Genomic DNA, 14,406 nt, shown 5'->3' with positions numbered 1-14,406 from the left:
TGACAAATGGTTCAGGAATAGTGTCACATGATAAATTCACAGTTCAGAGGAAATCTGGTTGAATAGGGCAAAAAGCACAGCAAACAGTGATCCGTTTATTCGTGATTTGTTTTAAACTTGATAACCTTACTACTAGTTGGCAGACGTATTTATAAATCACTAGGGTAAATGTTAAAATAGACTGAAACAAGTTGCATACAAGTCAGTTCATTCATTTGGTATGAAAATATTTTATTAAAACCACCTCCCTATCGCTGAAATATTTGGAGTTCTTATCTCCAAAAACTTAAAAATTATAAAAACATCTTGTGTTTTTTGATTTAAACATTAAGTTAAAAACATTACAGCAAAAGGGTCTTAATATCTTCTTTTAGTCAATGTTTCCATAATTGAAACTCAACAGGGATATCATTGTAATGAAAACAAAACACACACAAAAAAAAAAAACGGCCAGTCAAAATCTACAAATATTATTTGAGTAATGTTAGCATATTTACAGCAAAACCATTAATTGATTCTTTTCCTTATCTTCAGTTTTAATACAACATTCAAGCTTCATTGAGGTGGTACAATAAATTCACAAGGCAACGCTCCACGTTCGCCAAATGACGCTTTATAAAGTCTGAAAAACTCGGTTTGTGATGAAGAACCAAGCATCCTATGCATATGCATCCCACAACAGTTGGACTTTGCTTTCTTGCCAGCAGTATTCAAGATTAGCACTGACATGGGAGAAGCTCATATGGTCTTGTTTAAAAAGAGGCCTCTATGACTCTTCTTTATGTGTTTGTTCGGCAGATTTGTTTTCTGCTAAAGGTTCTGAGGCTTTTGAGTCTGCTATGGCAGCAGTGGAAGGTGCTGGAACATCTGGCTTGGCTTCAGGTTCTTTAGTAGAGTTTGCACTGGGCTCGTTGGTATTCGCTGCAAGTCTCTCATTGGGTTCCTCGTTGGTGAGAGCCAGTCGATCTAGTCTATCGTCTCGGTCCCATCGTGTGCTTCTCTCTCTGCTCCCTGCGGACCGCCTGGTCCGTTCTTCACCGTCCCGTCCTTTATCTCGATCCCTCTCTCCGTCCGGACTTCTCCTCCAGTCCCTGCGTTCCCTCTCTCTGTCCCACCCGCCTTGTTTTTCCGGCTCCTCGTGCCAGCCTCCAAATCTTTCACGGCTGTCTGGCCTCTCCCCGCCACGACCCTCGCCGAAAGGGCGCCGCCCTCCGTACCAGTCCGGTTCTCGATCTCTGCCCCTTCCTAACCCGGGACGCTCGCCTCTGAACGGCCTCGCCTCGTGATCATTCGGCCCGTCTGGTCTGGGTCCGCTCGGCCTCATAAAGGGAGGTCCAGGAGGGTGGAATGGGCCCCGCATACCATGAGGAGGGGGCGGCATGCCGAAGGCCCCAGGTGGTGGCTCGCGGTGCATCATCTGAGGTGGACCCCTGGGTGGCATCATCTGTGGGGGGATGGGTGGCATACCAGGGCGAGGAGGTGGAATGGGGAAGCGCTGCATGTGTGGGGGCGGCATCCCTGGGGGCCGCTGGAGAGGCATCATACCCGGCCTTGAACCTAGAAGACCCGGTGGAGACTGCATGCCCATCCCTGGTGGACCTCCAGGAGGCACTTGGTTTCCTGAGGAGCAAATATTTGGGATTAGTAATTTTCACATAAATGAATGAATTCTTCAGCAAGAATAAACTAAATTGCTCAAAAGAGCAATAAAGACATTTATCTTTTAAACTTTCTATTCATCAAAGAATCCTGGAAGAAAATGTATCACTGTTTATGTATCACCGTGTGTTACACATAGATGCTAAAACCCACCTGAGTTGAACCCATCTGTTCCATCACTGTTGATTCTTGGGACCATACCTGCTGGATCGTTCGAAAGGTCTTCAACTGAGCTGCCAACTAAAGGAATTAAAGAGAAAAAAAATCAACTCAGTGTTACTGTCAAGATGGGAAATTCAAAGAAACTAAACAGGTTTGCTGGTCAAGACTATAAAATTAGATAGGGTGTATAACAAAGACCGGCCAACCTGGAGGCATGCCGATCCCTGCTGTAGGTGGAGGAGGCCCAGTGGCACCCAGAGGAGGCATGGCACCCGGGGGGAGAAATCCTGAAGCAAAGAATGCGTGTTAGAAACTCGGCACAATACTTCTCCAAAAACAAAACACTTATCCTTACTACATATTTAAACTAAACTTTGATCAACATCAGCACTAGTTCTGTTGTACCTGGTGGCATCTGCATGGGGTTAAAGCCTGGCCGAATGAAGGGACCCGGGGGTGGGGGAACCCCAGGTGGGAATGAGGGGGGTGGGATGTTCATGGGTCCTGAGAATCCTGGAGGTGGGACACCAACTGCTCCCATTGGCTGGACAGGAGGAACCTGAGAAAAAGGAAAAAGGAATAAAAAAGGACCAAACTCAAACCTTTAGGAAAAGGAACAAGGGCATTAGGAATTACCTGCATAGGTACTACAGTTGGGGTCTCCTCTACTTTTCCCACCTCAGGTCTGCCATTCTGTGACTCTTCAGCTTTCTCTAGCTCAATCTGAGAGCCCCTCCACTCTGTAAATGGGCAAACCATATGTTATGATGTGTCCTTAATGTCTAGAGGAATTACATTACCAATTAGTTCCAATATTTACCTGGTGCAAGAGTATCAGGGTCCAGCATCCCTCCTTCTCTGAACACATCCAGGTCCTCCATCTTTGCCTTGGACCATGGTACGTAGGTTACACCCAATTCCACATCCCAATACTGCTTGAACTCAGCCTTAATGCCCTTATTCAGAGCCCAGGCAATCTGGAGAAATATAGTGATGCAATGAGTTTGAAAATAGTAATATTTATAGTAATACATTTTCATACATACTACCATTACAAAGTTTGGGGTCAGTAAAGGTGATGATACACAGGGCAACTTTTTGAGCAATGTTGCTGAGCAATGTTGCTGGGCAATGTTGCCGTCAACGGGCATTCAGATGAGACACAGGGCCCACGACCGATCTAAATTATCCAGATAGAAATGTATTGCCCATTTTCAATGGGAAAGTGCCCAAGCAACAATCGCTCGGCAAGACTGCCCAGCAACACTGCTCAAAAAGTTGCCCTGTGTATCATAACCTTCAGATTTTATTTAAAGAAATTAAAACTGTATGACAGTAAAAGTTATCCAATAAGAAAACATGCGCATAAACTCCGATAAAAACACATTTAACGAATTATTTCCTCGATGCGCATAAAAAAAGACGAGACTAACCAGCGGACAGTTCTCATTGCACAGCATCTGAAATGCGGTTTTGGTTGTTCTGAAATGCCTGAGCAAAGTCTGTCAAAGCATTTCAGTATAATTACCTACCAGAACTGTTTGTACCTCTACTGTGTTCCCAAACAGCCGGGATCTGCCTCCAAAAGGCAAGATAACTTAATTGCGTTTCGTCTACGTGCTCTGAGGCACAAATAAATGTATTCATATATACGAAATTATTATACACAGTGGCTTCTCCTACCGCAGCAACTTCCATTTTTCTTAGTGATATTTGGCGGCAGTTTATCAGGAAGTGATGATTTTGTTCTCTTCGGCTCACTGGACAAAAACTGTTCTTTATTCGCAAATGTTTTATGCAATATTACAATTTAAATGTGCAATTATGGATGGAAACATAACTACTGAAAACTGAAAATTATTACATTTTTAAATAAAGAGTAATACATCACAGTTTTTACAGTATTTTGTCAAACTTGGTGAGCGTAAGAAACTTCGTTTTAAAAATCCATACTGACCCCAAACTTTTGAATGTTATTGTACATTTTGTGGTGAACTATACCTTAAAAATATTCACTTACTAGAAAGACAATGCTTCAGAAGCTCTAGAATATCTCTCTAAATGATTAAAGGGTAAGTTCGGTATTTTACACTTAAAGCCCTGTTTACAGATCGTTTCTGATGAAATAGAACGGTTAAGATTAAAATTTGGACACATGCTGCTGTCCCGAGAATTTTAGGTTTTTACACAAAAACACAAATTTAACACAAAAATCGCTGCAAAATATGCTTTCCAACAGGTGTTTTACCATTCGTTGTAAAACTGTGGATCTATTTTTCCAAACGTCTCACACCCGTAGATTCTTCCGTCCAGTTGGTGGCGATAATGCACCTTTGCCAATTGCAAGCAAACCGCTGGCATTTCATTGAATACACAGAAGAAGCAGAAGAAGAAGCGGCGGAGTAATACTGTACCTCACAGCACATTCAATACAAGTCAATGGAGTTGGACAAAAACTACGATAAAACCTGTTGGAAAGCATCTTTTGCAGCGATTTTTGTGTGAGCATATCAGTGAACACCCCTGACCACTCGGTGAGTTTCACATCTTTGTAAACGAAAGTTTAATGCATTTTAGGAAGGATTGTTCCAGTGCCCATAGGCTGCCATTGTGTAGGTGGGGGGGGGGGGGGGGGAGCGAAATAAACCTAAAATTCTCGGGCCAGCAGCATGTGTCCAAATTTTAATCTTAACCGTTCTATTTCATCAGAAAAGATCTGTAAACAGGGTTTTAAGTGTAAAATACCGAACTTACCCTTTAACTATATAAAGTTCTACTTTGACATTGACAATTTTAACCAAAACAATGCAAATTATAATTATCTTTCAATCACTTTCTTTCACTCTCCTAAAATGGAGAATACAGTCCTGGTCAGATTTATTGGCACTCTTGGTAAATATGAACAAAGAAGCCTGTGAAAATAAATCCGCAGTTAATCCTTTTGACCTTTTATTAAAAATAATAATAATAATAAATAAATTAATTAATATTTTTTTAAACACAAAAATCTAACCTTTCATCGAAGTAAAACAATTGGAAATTGGGGGAAAAATCTAATTATGAAATAAATGTTTTTCTCTAATACACATTTGCCACAATTAATGGCACCCTTTTATTAAATACTTTTTGCAACCTCCTTTTGCCAAGATAACAGCTCTGAGTCTTCTTCTATAACGCCTGATGAGTTTGGAGAACACCTGACAAGAGATCAGAGACCATTCCTCCAATACATTATATTGTATCGCAATATTACTGTTTTTACTGTATTTTCGATCAAATAAATGCAGCCTTGGTGCCCATAAGTGTCGTCTTTTAAAAACACTAAAAAATCTTAAACAAAACATAAGAAAAAATATTATCGATATACATGCATACATAAATATTTTTACTTTATATGTTTTTACATATTTATGCATTTTGATCATTTGTTTAAATAAAGTTTAATAAAAAAATAAAAATAATCTGTAATAAAATAATCATCTGATACCTTAATGGCTTTCTGGTTGACTTTGTATGGACCTCTGCTTAGTTTCTGCAGGGCTCGGTAGGCATCCTGACGGTGGATCATGACAATGTAGGCACAACCACGAGGAGGAATCATCTATCAAAATCAGACAAGACAAAATGAGACTAGCACAGAAATCAACTTTTTATGTCAAGGAGAACTTAAATATGCTAAATATAAAACTCGAATTCTAAAAAACATACATTAATTGAATCTATCTGCCCAAACTCCTCTAGTAAACAGGCCACGTCCTGCTGCTGCGTCCTCTTATCCAGCTGACCCACCCATAGAGTTGTACTGCACACTGAAAGAGAGAAACAACATCTTTATTGTAGCTATTGAAGGTTCAGTACTGTTTTGCATACTTTATAGTAGGCAAATACGCATAATCGGGACTGGACTGGAGGCTATAGCATTGAAAGTGGCCTTGCTTACCACTGAGAGTGTTATTCTTTATAAGAGGAAGGCCTTTCTGTCGTCGTTCTCGTTCCTTTTCTCTGTCTCTCCTTTCCTGAGACCGTGAGCGAGGTGACTGACGTCGCCTTTCTCGAGAACGGGAGCGAGATCGCCGATGCCGCATTCGTCTGGTGCGGGAATTGGATCGAGACCTTCTTCTTTTAGGAGACCTGAAACAAAACAACAACATTTAAAGTCACCATAAATCAAAATTTAACATTCTTTTAATATTTTTATTTTATGGAATAATGCAATATTATAAATGATTAATCATTGCACATTTTCATTTTTTTGTGGCCTCATAATCTTCAATCAAAATAACTTTCTCTCCCCTCTTGCAGCGGCATCTTATGATGTGTTTGCTGGCACGAGGGCGGGACAACATCCTGTCACTCACATGACATCACAGCAATAGCAAACCACAACCATCCAATCAATTCCCCAGGGAACAAAAGTCCTGCCCTACATTTTTTCTCGATCAAGAAGCCTTTTCACTCAGATATACGTCACATTAGAGAAGAAAAAACTATCACAACCTCTGCTTCATGCCGACTTTAATGTTGACAAAAAAAAAGAAAGAAAGTTTTTCATAGAAGCACAATGTTAGAATTTTTTATTAGTTTAGTGATTTGTTGTACACACCTCGACCCTGAGCGTGACCTTGATCTTTTCCCATCGGGCAGAGGCCTGGCGGATGCATCTGAATTCATCATTTCCTGTGCCACAAGTTATCAAGGATTAGTTTTAAATTCAACAGCAGCTTAACGGTTGAGAAATAATTTTCTAAATCATTTTACCTGATGCCCAGCCATGAGCTGATTGAAGGTGTCGTTCTGAGAAGGGAACGCTGTGTGTGGCTGTCCCATCAGAGGCATCATGCCTGGGTAGGGCTGAGAGGTCATGAGACCAAAGCCTTGGACCTGTCCATTTGAAGGTAGAACAACCTGAGCAAACAACAAATACAAACCAAAATTTTGGATTTATTAAATGAATGTCATCAAAATGAGATTTCAGCCCAAAATTATGCCTTATAAGAAGGCTGTGGTAATCTTACCTGTTGATGCTGTGATACAGTCATCATATGTTGTTGAAAGTGCTGCATCTGATTGGCTGGAGGAAATCCTGGGACGGTCTGCTCAGGAAATCCCCTACGAAAAGAAAGGCCGACAAAAGAAAGAAAGAAACTGAACAATCTGCACAAAACTGAGCAGATGATATACTGTATATCACAGTTCAACATATCGTAAAGGAGATGCTACTCACATAGTAGGTTGGACAGATGGCGTTTCATCCTTCTTGGCTTCCTCACCGGCTTCTGGCTCATCATCATAGTCAAAGCGGTCCAGAAGTGTCTGAAGAAAAGAGGTAGAAAGAGAACGTCAACATCTTTACACCCACCAGGGATGCACAGAACAACATATTTCAAAAGTAAATTAGGTTGGTTTTGGGGTCACCTGACTCTGTTCAGACACATTTCTTGGGCACATTGTAATTAAAGCACTGCCACACAAAAGTATTATAGAAATAAACTTTAAAAAAGAATAATAATAAGATAGATAATTTAAAAGAAAACAAACTTTTATATAATATACACTATCGTTCATAAGTTTGGTGAGAATTTTTTATTTTTTGGAAGAAGTCTCTTATGCTCACATTTATTTGATCAAAAATACAACAAAAACAGTAATATTGTGAAATATTACAATTTAAAATAACCATTTCACATTTTAAAATATATTAAAAGGAACACGCCAACTTTTTGGGACTTTAGCTTATTCACCGTATAGCTAATTGGGAGCAGTATCCTAGCTGGAGCCGTTTACCTCCAGTATTTGTGCTAAGCTAGGCTAGCGGTGGGTGCGTCAGACAGAGTTACGGCACGCACGGAGTTGAGAAGGGTATGTATGGACTTATCTAACCCTGGGGGATATGGGGAACAAGCTAAAGTCCCAAAAAGTTGGCGTGTTCCTTTAAAATAAAATGCCTTCCTGAACTGACAAAGCTGAATTCATTGTCACACGATCTTTCAAAAATCATTTTGAAATGCTGATTTGGTGAGAAACATTATTATCAATCTTTAAGTTGTGCTGCATAATATTTTTGTGGAAATTGTGATACTTTTTTTCTTCTTCTTCTCAGGATTCTTTAAGGAATATGTAAAAAGATCAGCATTTAATTGGAAAAAAAAAATGTACATATAAATGTATTTAATGTCACTTTTTAACAATTTAGTGCTGAATAAAACAATTTCCATAAAAAAATAAACTTTTTCAATGGTCTAGATATATTTAGAGAGATATGCATGATTAGTTGGTTGTTGGATGACATGCCTTATAGGGATGCTCATATTGACCGTTTAACCGTTAACCGAAAGTAAAAATTTTGACCGATTAATACTATCAGTTAAACGGTTTAAAACGTTTTTTTTAAGCTTCTTTTTTTTTTTTAGTTTGCTGCATGGTTTAAAAATAAAATATTATATAGCTTATATTTATTAACTCATGGAGCGCGTCGGCACGCGCAACCACACACGTGACACATGCCTGCAGAATTTTTTTTCCGAACAAGGCAAGCAAAATGAAGCGAGCGAAAAGAAGCACTGTGTGGGATCATTTTAACAGAAAGGGCGACGAAGTTACCTGTAAATTATGCGGCGCCATATTAAAATACAGCAGTAGCACAAGTACGATGCAGTACCATTTACGAAGCAAACACCCACAAGCATCGAGTGATGAAGGGCAACAAACTTTGCCCTCCATGTTATCAGGGAGAAGATGCGATGCACGGCGATCTGAGGAGATAACGCAGAGAATCTGTTCAATGGTAGTAAAAGACACTTTGCCCATAAGTGTCGTCTGTGGTGAAGGTTTTCAAGAGCTACTGGGCTATATTGAGCCCAATTACGAAATCCCATCAAGATGCACTATTACCCGTAGAATTGAGGCCCGTTTTGAGGAGCGAAAAAAATCGCTTAAATCACAACTCGAAAGCACAAAGTTTGTGGCCCTTACGACTGACTGCTGGACGGCACTCACAACGGAGAGCTATATAACAATAACGTGCCACTACATCGACGAGGACTGGCAAGTTAATACAGCTGTCCTTCTAACACAGAGTATGCCAAGCAGACACACAGCTGAGAACCTCGCAGCTAAACTAATTGATGCGGTGGAGACATGGGGACTTGATGGGAAAGTGTCTGCATGTGTTCATGACAATGCACGCAACATCGTGGCTGCAAACTCTCCAGAACGGGTGAACTGGGACTCGGTTCCCTGTTTTGCTCATACACTACAGCTCGCTGTAAATGATGGATTTAATGTGTTCGTGCATCGGGTCATCGTTGCAGCTGGGCGCCTGGTTAGGCATTTTAACCACAGCACCCCTGCATGCAAGGCACTGGAAGATAAACAATCACAAATGAAACTTCCGAAACACCAGCTCATTCAGTCTTGTAAAACAAGATGGAACTCGGTGTGTGACATGTTCGGAAGACTTCTCGAACAAAGGTGGGCTGTTACAGCTGTTCTGTCTGACCGAACAGTTACAAGGCTGCAAGATGCCAGAACCCTGGAGATACGAGACGAACACTGGCAAATAATGGAGGAGATTGCGCCCGTGTTGGAAACTTTAAAATGTGCAACCACCATAATGTCATCAGAAAAGAACGTTTCAATTTCCAACATTTACCCCATCACCTTTAGCCTGCTGAATACACACCTGATTAGAGCCGAGGATGACGGCCACAGAGTGACGGAGTTCAAGGCAAAGGTTCGGCAGTCCTTAAGTGGCCGCATGGAGGTAGTTATTATTATTAGCCTATTATTATTTATTATTATTATTATTATTATTATTTATTATTGTCGTTGTTTTGCATTAATAAGGAGGTTATATGTTCGTCACAGGTTGACAAGGATGATCTGGTGGCCAAACCTGCGCTGATCGCCTCTGTCCTGGACCCTCGCCATAAACATCTCCCTTTTTTTGCACAAACGGAGAAAGAAGCCGCAAAAGCAAAACTTATTGAAATGTGTGCTGCTTTGGAAATGGCCAATGCGGAAGGAGATGAGAAAGCGGTGTCTGCTACCCTAGCTGGAGATGAAGACCGCAGCCAAAGCAACGCCATGATGATGCTCCTGGGAGGTGACTACAGCACCCCTCGTCAAGCCACTGATTATCCAGAAGCAGAGGTTGACATCTACATGAGAGACGATCCTCCTTCTCTGGATATTAATCCTCTTGACTGGTGGAAAGCAAATGAAAGGCGCTTCCCGAAGCTGGCCACTCTAGCGAGACGTTACCTGTGTATTCCCGGTACATCTGTCCCATCGGAGAGGGTGTTTTCTGCCGCGGGTCTAACTGTCAACAGGCTGCGCTCCAGACTGACCCCACATCACGTTGATATGTTGCTTTTTTTAAATAAAAATTAGACAAGGTTATGAGGTAGGGCTGCTATTTTTATTTAACGAAAAATCTTAGTCTAACGGAAAAAAAATGGCCGGTTTTTGAAAGCTTCGTTCAAACGGATTCAGTGTTTTCTTTTTGTCATCTTAATTTGTTAATTATTTCAGTTTAAAAATATATATTTAGTGTAGGCCTATTTAGTTTTTATTTGTAATATTTTATTCAAATTTTCTCTCACTGTCAGAAATGCTGCAGGTGCGTGGAAATTTAAAATGAATCCAGGTTCTGTTGTTGATCTGTTCTGTATGCTGCTGTTTGCACTTTGCACGTTAAAATAAACCCTTTGATAAAAAAAAAAAATTGTTTGTATTTTTTAAAAGGGTCACAGATACGCGTCAATTTTATTTGTATTTAATGCCAATTCAATATTATAATCTTATCAGTTAACGGTTAATAATCGATTAACGAGCGGCGGTTGTCGGTCGGGAAAATTAATCGAAATGAGCATCCCTAATGCCTTATTATAACCCATTCCTTTCACTGTGTTTTCAGATATGTTACTGTCTGTTTTTAAACACCCATGAGCAAGCTCAAAAACAACTGATCTCTGTTATTTCACCGTGTCAAAAGTGGCTTTCTTTTCCACAGGCTGTGGTGCAGGATGGGTGTGCTGATGTGTGAGGGTGGAAGAGGTGGCAGTCACAGCCTGGGCCTGTAGGTGGAGGTGACTCCTGTTATTGTCCACAGCTGGAGACTGAGGTTTCCCCGGCGGCTGAAAGTTCTGCAGAATCTGCTGAAGCTTCACAAAACAGCCAACATATGAATATCCCGACAGGATTGAAAAGATTTCATGATTTCGTTTCTCATTTTTTATGCTGAAAACACAAGGTTTTCGAAGGTGTTCATGAGCAAACAACTGACATGCAGGGAATCCAATGCATTCATTCAACTAACCTGCTGTCCTTGAGAAGACTGAATTAGTTGAGCAACAGCTGCAAAGGCATCTGAGTTCTGAAGCTGAGGAGCAGCTGCTGCGGCCGAGTTTGCCGTCGACACAGGATGAGCCTCTTGATCCCTCACTGGAGACTGTGGGGATGCTGCAGAAACACATCAATAATGAAGTTATTATATGTTAGTACAGTAGTGTGTGTTAACACTCTCATACTTGTGAGCTGCGAGGCAAGGTTGTAGAGCAAAACAAATGTCATACCAAACAAGCAGCACTAAAAAAAATCACAGCAATATTCATATTCACCCGCATCAGGGCCGCTGTCAAAGCCTGTTGAGCTGCTGGATCCAGCAGCCATGTCCAAGAGAGGCTGGATTACTTCAATTTTAAACACTCCATTCTTCTGCCATAGGTTCAGCACTCTCACTATCTTACTCTGGAGGAGGAAGAGAAATATCATAAAGTGAGCATTTGATTCAAATCATTTAAACCACACAACGAGGGTACTGAACAAGGAAAATATTCTTACCCGATCTTCTGTGGGACACAAGCAAAGATTCTCAAAAGTCCCTGCAATGTTTTTTGTGAACCTGGGTCCAAATACATCTTTTTCTGCACCAAACTGATGCCGTGACTGTCTCACGATGGAGTCCACCACGTAGAGCCCGGGAACTTTGTACTCAGGTTTGCACTGTGCACATAATAGCATTGAGTAAATGAATACAACCAACAATCATCCAATTCGAAATCAGTTCAGATGGGCACCTACCTTCTTTATGAATTTTTCGACAATTTGAACAACATGCTTGTATAACTGGAAGACACAAACAATTGAGAAAGGATTAAAGGGAAGGTTTTCAAATACATGTTAAAGTATCTTTAACTAGGATGAGACATCTCTGAGATACCTGCACAAACATACACGTCATTATATTAAAACCCAACAGGCATTGGGTACCGGGTGTGATGGGTGTCTGTCAAACTTACTTTAATGGCTTTTATGGCAGATTTGGTGATAGAGATCATCTTGGCCCTTGAGATGGGAGGCTTGGTGTCCATCAAGGAGAACAGCTGCAATGAAGCCATACAATAATAATGCATATGATGCTAATAAGGGCTGAAGTAAAGTATGGAGCATGGAAACTTGATTACTGGATAATATAACACTGAAAGCTTAACATTGCAGTCAATTAGTGGAAGCAACCTGTACTATAAGATGATGCACTATACTATAATTTTTTCACTAAACATGAAAAGTAAAGTACCATGATATTGTTGTTGTTTTTTATGCCATGGTTTACCGGACATAAAGCATAGTAGTTATACCATGACAGAGTGCCTTGAAATTACCATGAATATGGTAATGATTCAGTACAGCAGTATATATCAAAGACATGCTATTACAAACTGATCCAATCTATGTTTTTGTAAGGGATATGTTGCAAAATTATAAAACAAGTTTCACTTCTTAAAATGAACAGCTTATTTATAAATTAACAGAACAGAAGGCCTTTCCATAATTTATGACACTTCTTACAAACACAGCACTATCGCATGGTTGAGCGTAAGTTATTGTCACATTCAGACTTGCTGTACTGAATTTCTTGTGGAAAGGAGGAAGGTGTTTTAAAGCTTGTACTTTTATCAAAGTTAAAATACTTCACCGTATTCCAGCTTACTATTCAGAGACAACTGTAATTATGACTCTAAAATAATGACTGTAAATCATTTGTACGCTGATGATTTCCCTGGAAAACGTAACACTGTGGCTTGATGTCGCTTTCACAATGTTGTTTATGGAGGTTGGTTCCAGAAGTAAAAATCCCATTCATTTTCTCTTTAGAGGAACTGATATTTAAAGATAGCTTATAAGCGTTAAAATACATACCTACTGTAAGCTAAAAGATTGTTAATCAATGATATATGTTTTTGTTTATGCCATCAGCCTGCATTATTTCAACTTATTGTTTAGGTTTTGAACTACAGAATTCCTGGTGAAAGACTGCATTACATTTCCAGCCACTAATTTCACATTGCAAAAGCATTATGGGAAATACTTCCAGAACCAAGGTTGCTAAAAAGGTGGGCGGCACTATTGCATTCTATTTAAGCATCCTGACCAACACTGGTTCAACCAATAGCGTGAGCTTTGGGGCGGGACTAACGATTTGGCTGACCAATAACCCACGAGAGAGTGTGAGGGAAAACAAGCTTGAACACAATCATTGTTTTTGTAGTTCAGTTTGATGTGTTTGGTGGAAAAATCACAAACTTCACCAAAAAATAAAAAATAATAAACACTTTTAACTTTAAAACGTTACACCGAATAAATGTCCATATTTACATTAACAACCTTGTTGAACTACAGTTGGCGGAGGTCTGACTTCTTAAAGGTACAGTAACGAACATTTCTTTTCAAAGATAAGAAAAGATAGGAAATTGTCATTTACAACCATATTTTCACAACGTCATGGGCATTAAGAAAATGCTGCTAAGTGTCCATTCACAATAGGTCTGTCTTTGGTGGGACAATATTTTGCATAATTTAACCATTTCCGCCCACAATTGTTTATCTCGACTATCACGAGCAATGCAAAGTTATAAAAAGACTTAACTGTGACAGGTTATGGGTCTTCCCTAAATGAACTCAAGGCAAAGGAAGTACACAGACACTGTGCGCAGACTGTAAACAACACGAGCACTAGTTTGAGTGACATCTCATAACATTAGCAAAGATGTGCATTCATACATGTTAGATCCGGCGTACAATAGCATAAACTAACATGCAAGGTGGCCAGTTGCAGATCACGCTGTCTATTATGATTATTTGGACTGTTATTATGGCGTTCAAAGTATCGTAATAGACATATCAAAGCATTTACACTAACATTGACGAAAGGACGGTTTCGTATGATATGCTAGATCCAACCTGGAAGCATGCAACTGCGCATTTTAAACACTGAGGCCTTCATCTGGCTTGGGCCGTTGCAACACATTGAACGCTTGTCCTCAACAAACCGCCATTTTACTGCCGTTTCATCTTATTGAACTCAAACACACCTCATGATTAAAAGCGTTGACGGCATCCATGGTGTCCCGTCTCTGCTTTGCAGTCACTTTCTCCGGTAAAATCAGAAATATGTGTGGTACTGTCCTCCAGCAGGCCGCCCCAACATGTCCGCCCCTGGCAGCAGACAGCTCGGACTCGGAGTCGGCGCGGTACTCGCGGTGCAGGATGGGATTGAAAAACTGCTGTTGCGAAGAACGACCA

The 14,406-nt window shown here is 40.3% G+C and overlaps 1 protein-coding gene across 2 annotated transcripts; it reads right to left on the bottom strand.

Moving 5' to 3' along the window:
* Window positions 1–210: 210 nt before the first annotated feature.
* scaf4a (SR-related CTD-associated factor 4a) lies at window positions 211–14,355 on the bottom strand. 2 transcript variants are annotated; one of them, XM_084399943.1, is made up of 20 exons: window positions 14,196–14,355; window positions 12,123–12,206; window positions 11,905–11,949; window positions 11,665–11,826; window positions 11,442–11,571; window positions 11,141–11,283; window positions 10,806–10,985; window positions 7,046–7,134; window positions 6,837–6,930; window positions 6,580–6,726; window positions 6,425–6,498; window positions 5,762–5,952; window positions 5,530–5,630; window positions 5,309–5,422; window positions 2,642–2,798; window positions 2,458–2,561; window positions 2,227–2,380; window positions 2,028–2,108; window positions 1,813–1,899; window positions 211–1,620 (listed from the first exon to the last, which is right to left on the bottom strand). In XM_084399943.1, the coding sequence occupies exons 1-20, from the start codon at window positions 14,223–14,225 to the stop codon at window positions 767–769; spliced, it is 3,021 nt and encodes a 1,006-aa protein (XP_084256069.1). In that variant the 5' UTR covers window positions 14,226–14,355; the 3' UTR covers window positions 211–766. The 2 variants fall into 2 exon arrangements, with proteins under 2 accessions (XP_084256069.1, XP_084256070.1); XM_084399944.1 differs by having other exon boundaries at window positions 6,580–6,702.
* Between the last annotated feature and the right edge of the window lie 51 nt (window positions 14,356–14,406).

The sequence above is a fragment of the Rutilus rutilus genome (assembly GCF_951802725.1).
Source record: "Rutilus rutilus genome assembly, chromosome: 25".
NCBI classification, from domain to species: Eukaryota; Metazoa; Chordata; class Actinopteri; order Cypriniformes; family Leuciscidae; genus Rutilus; species Rutilus rutilus.
The sequence above is the reverse complement of the archived record's forward strand: the minus strand, read 5'-3'. Positions and strand labels throughout refer to the sequence as shown.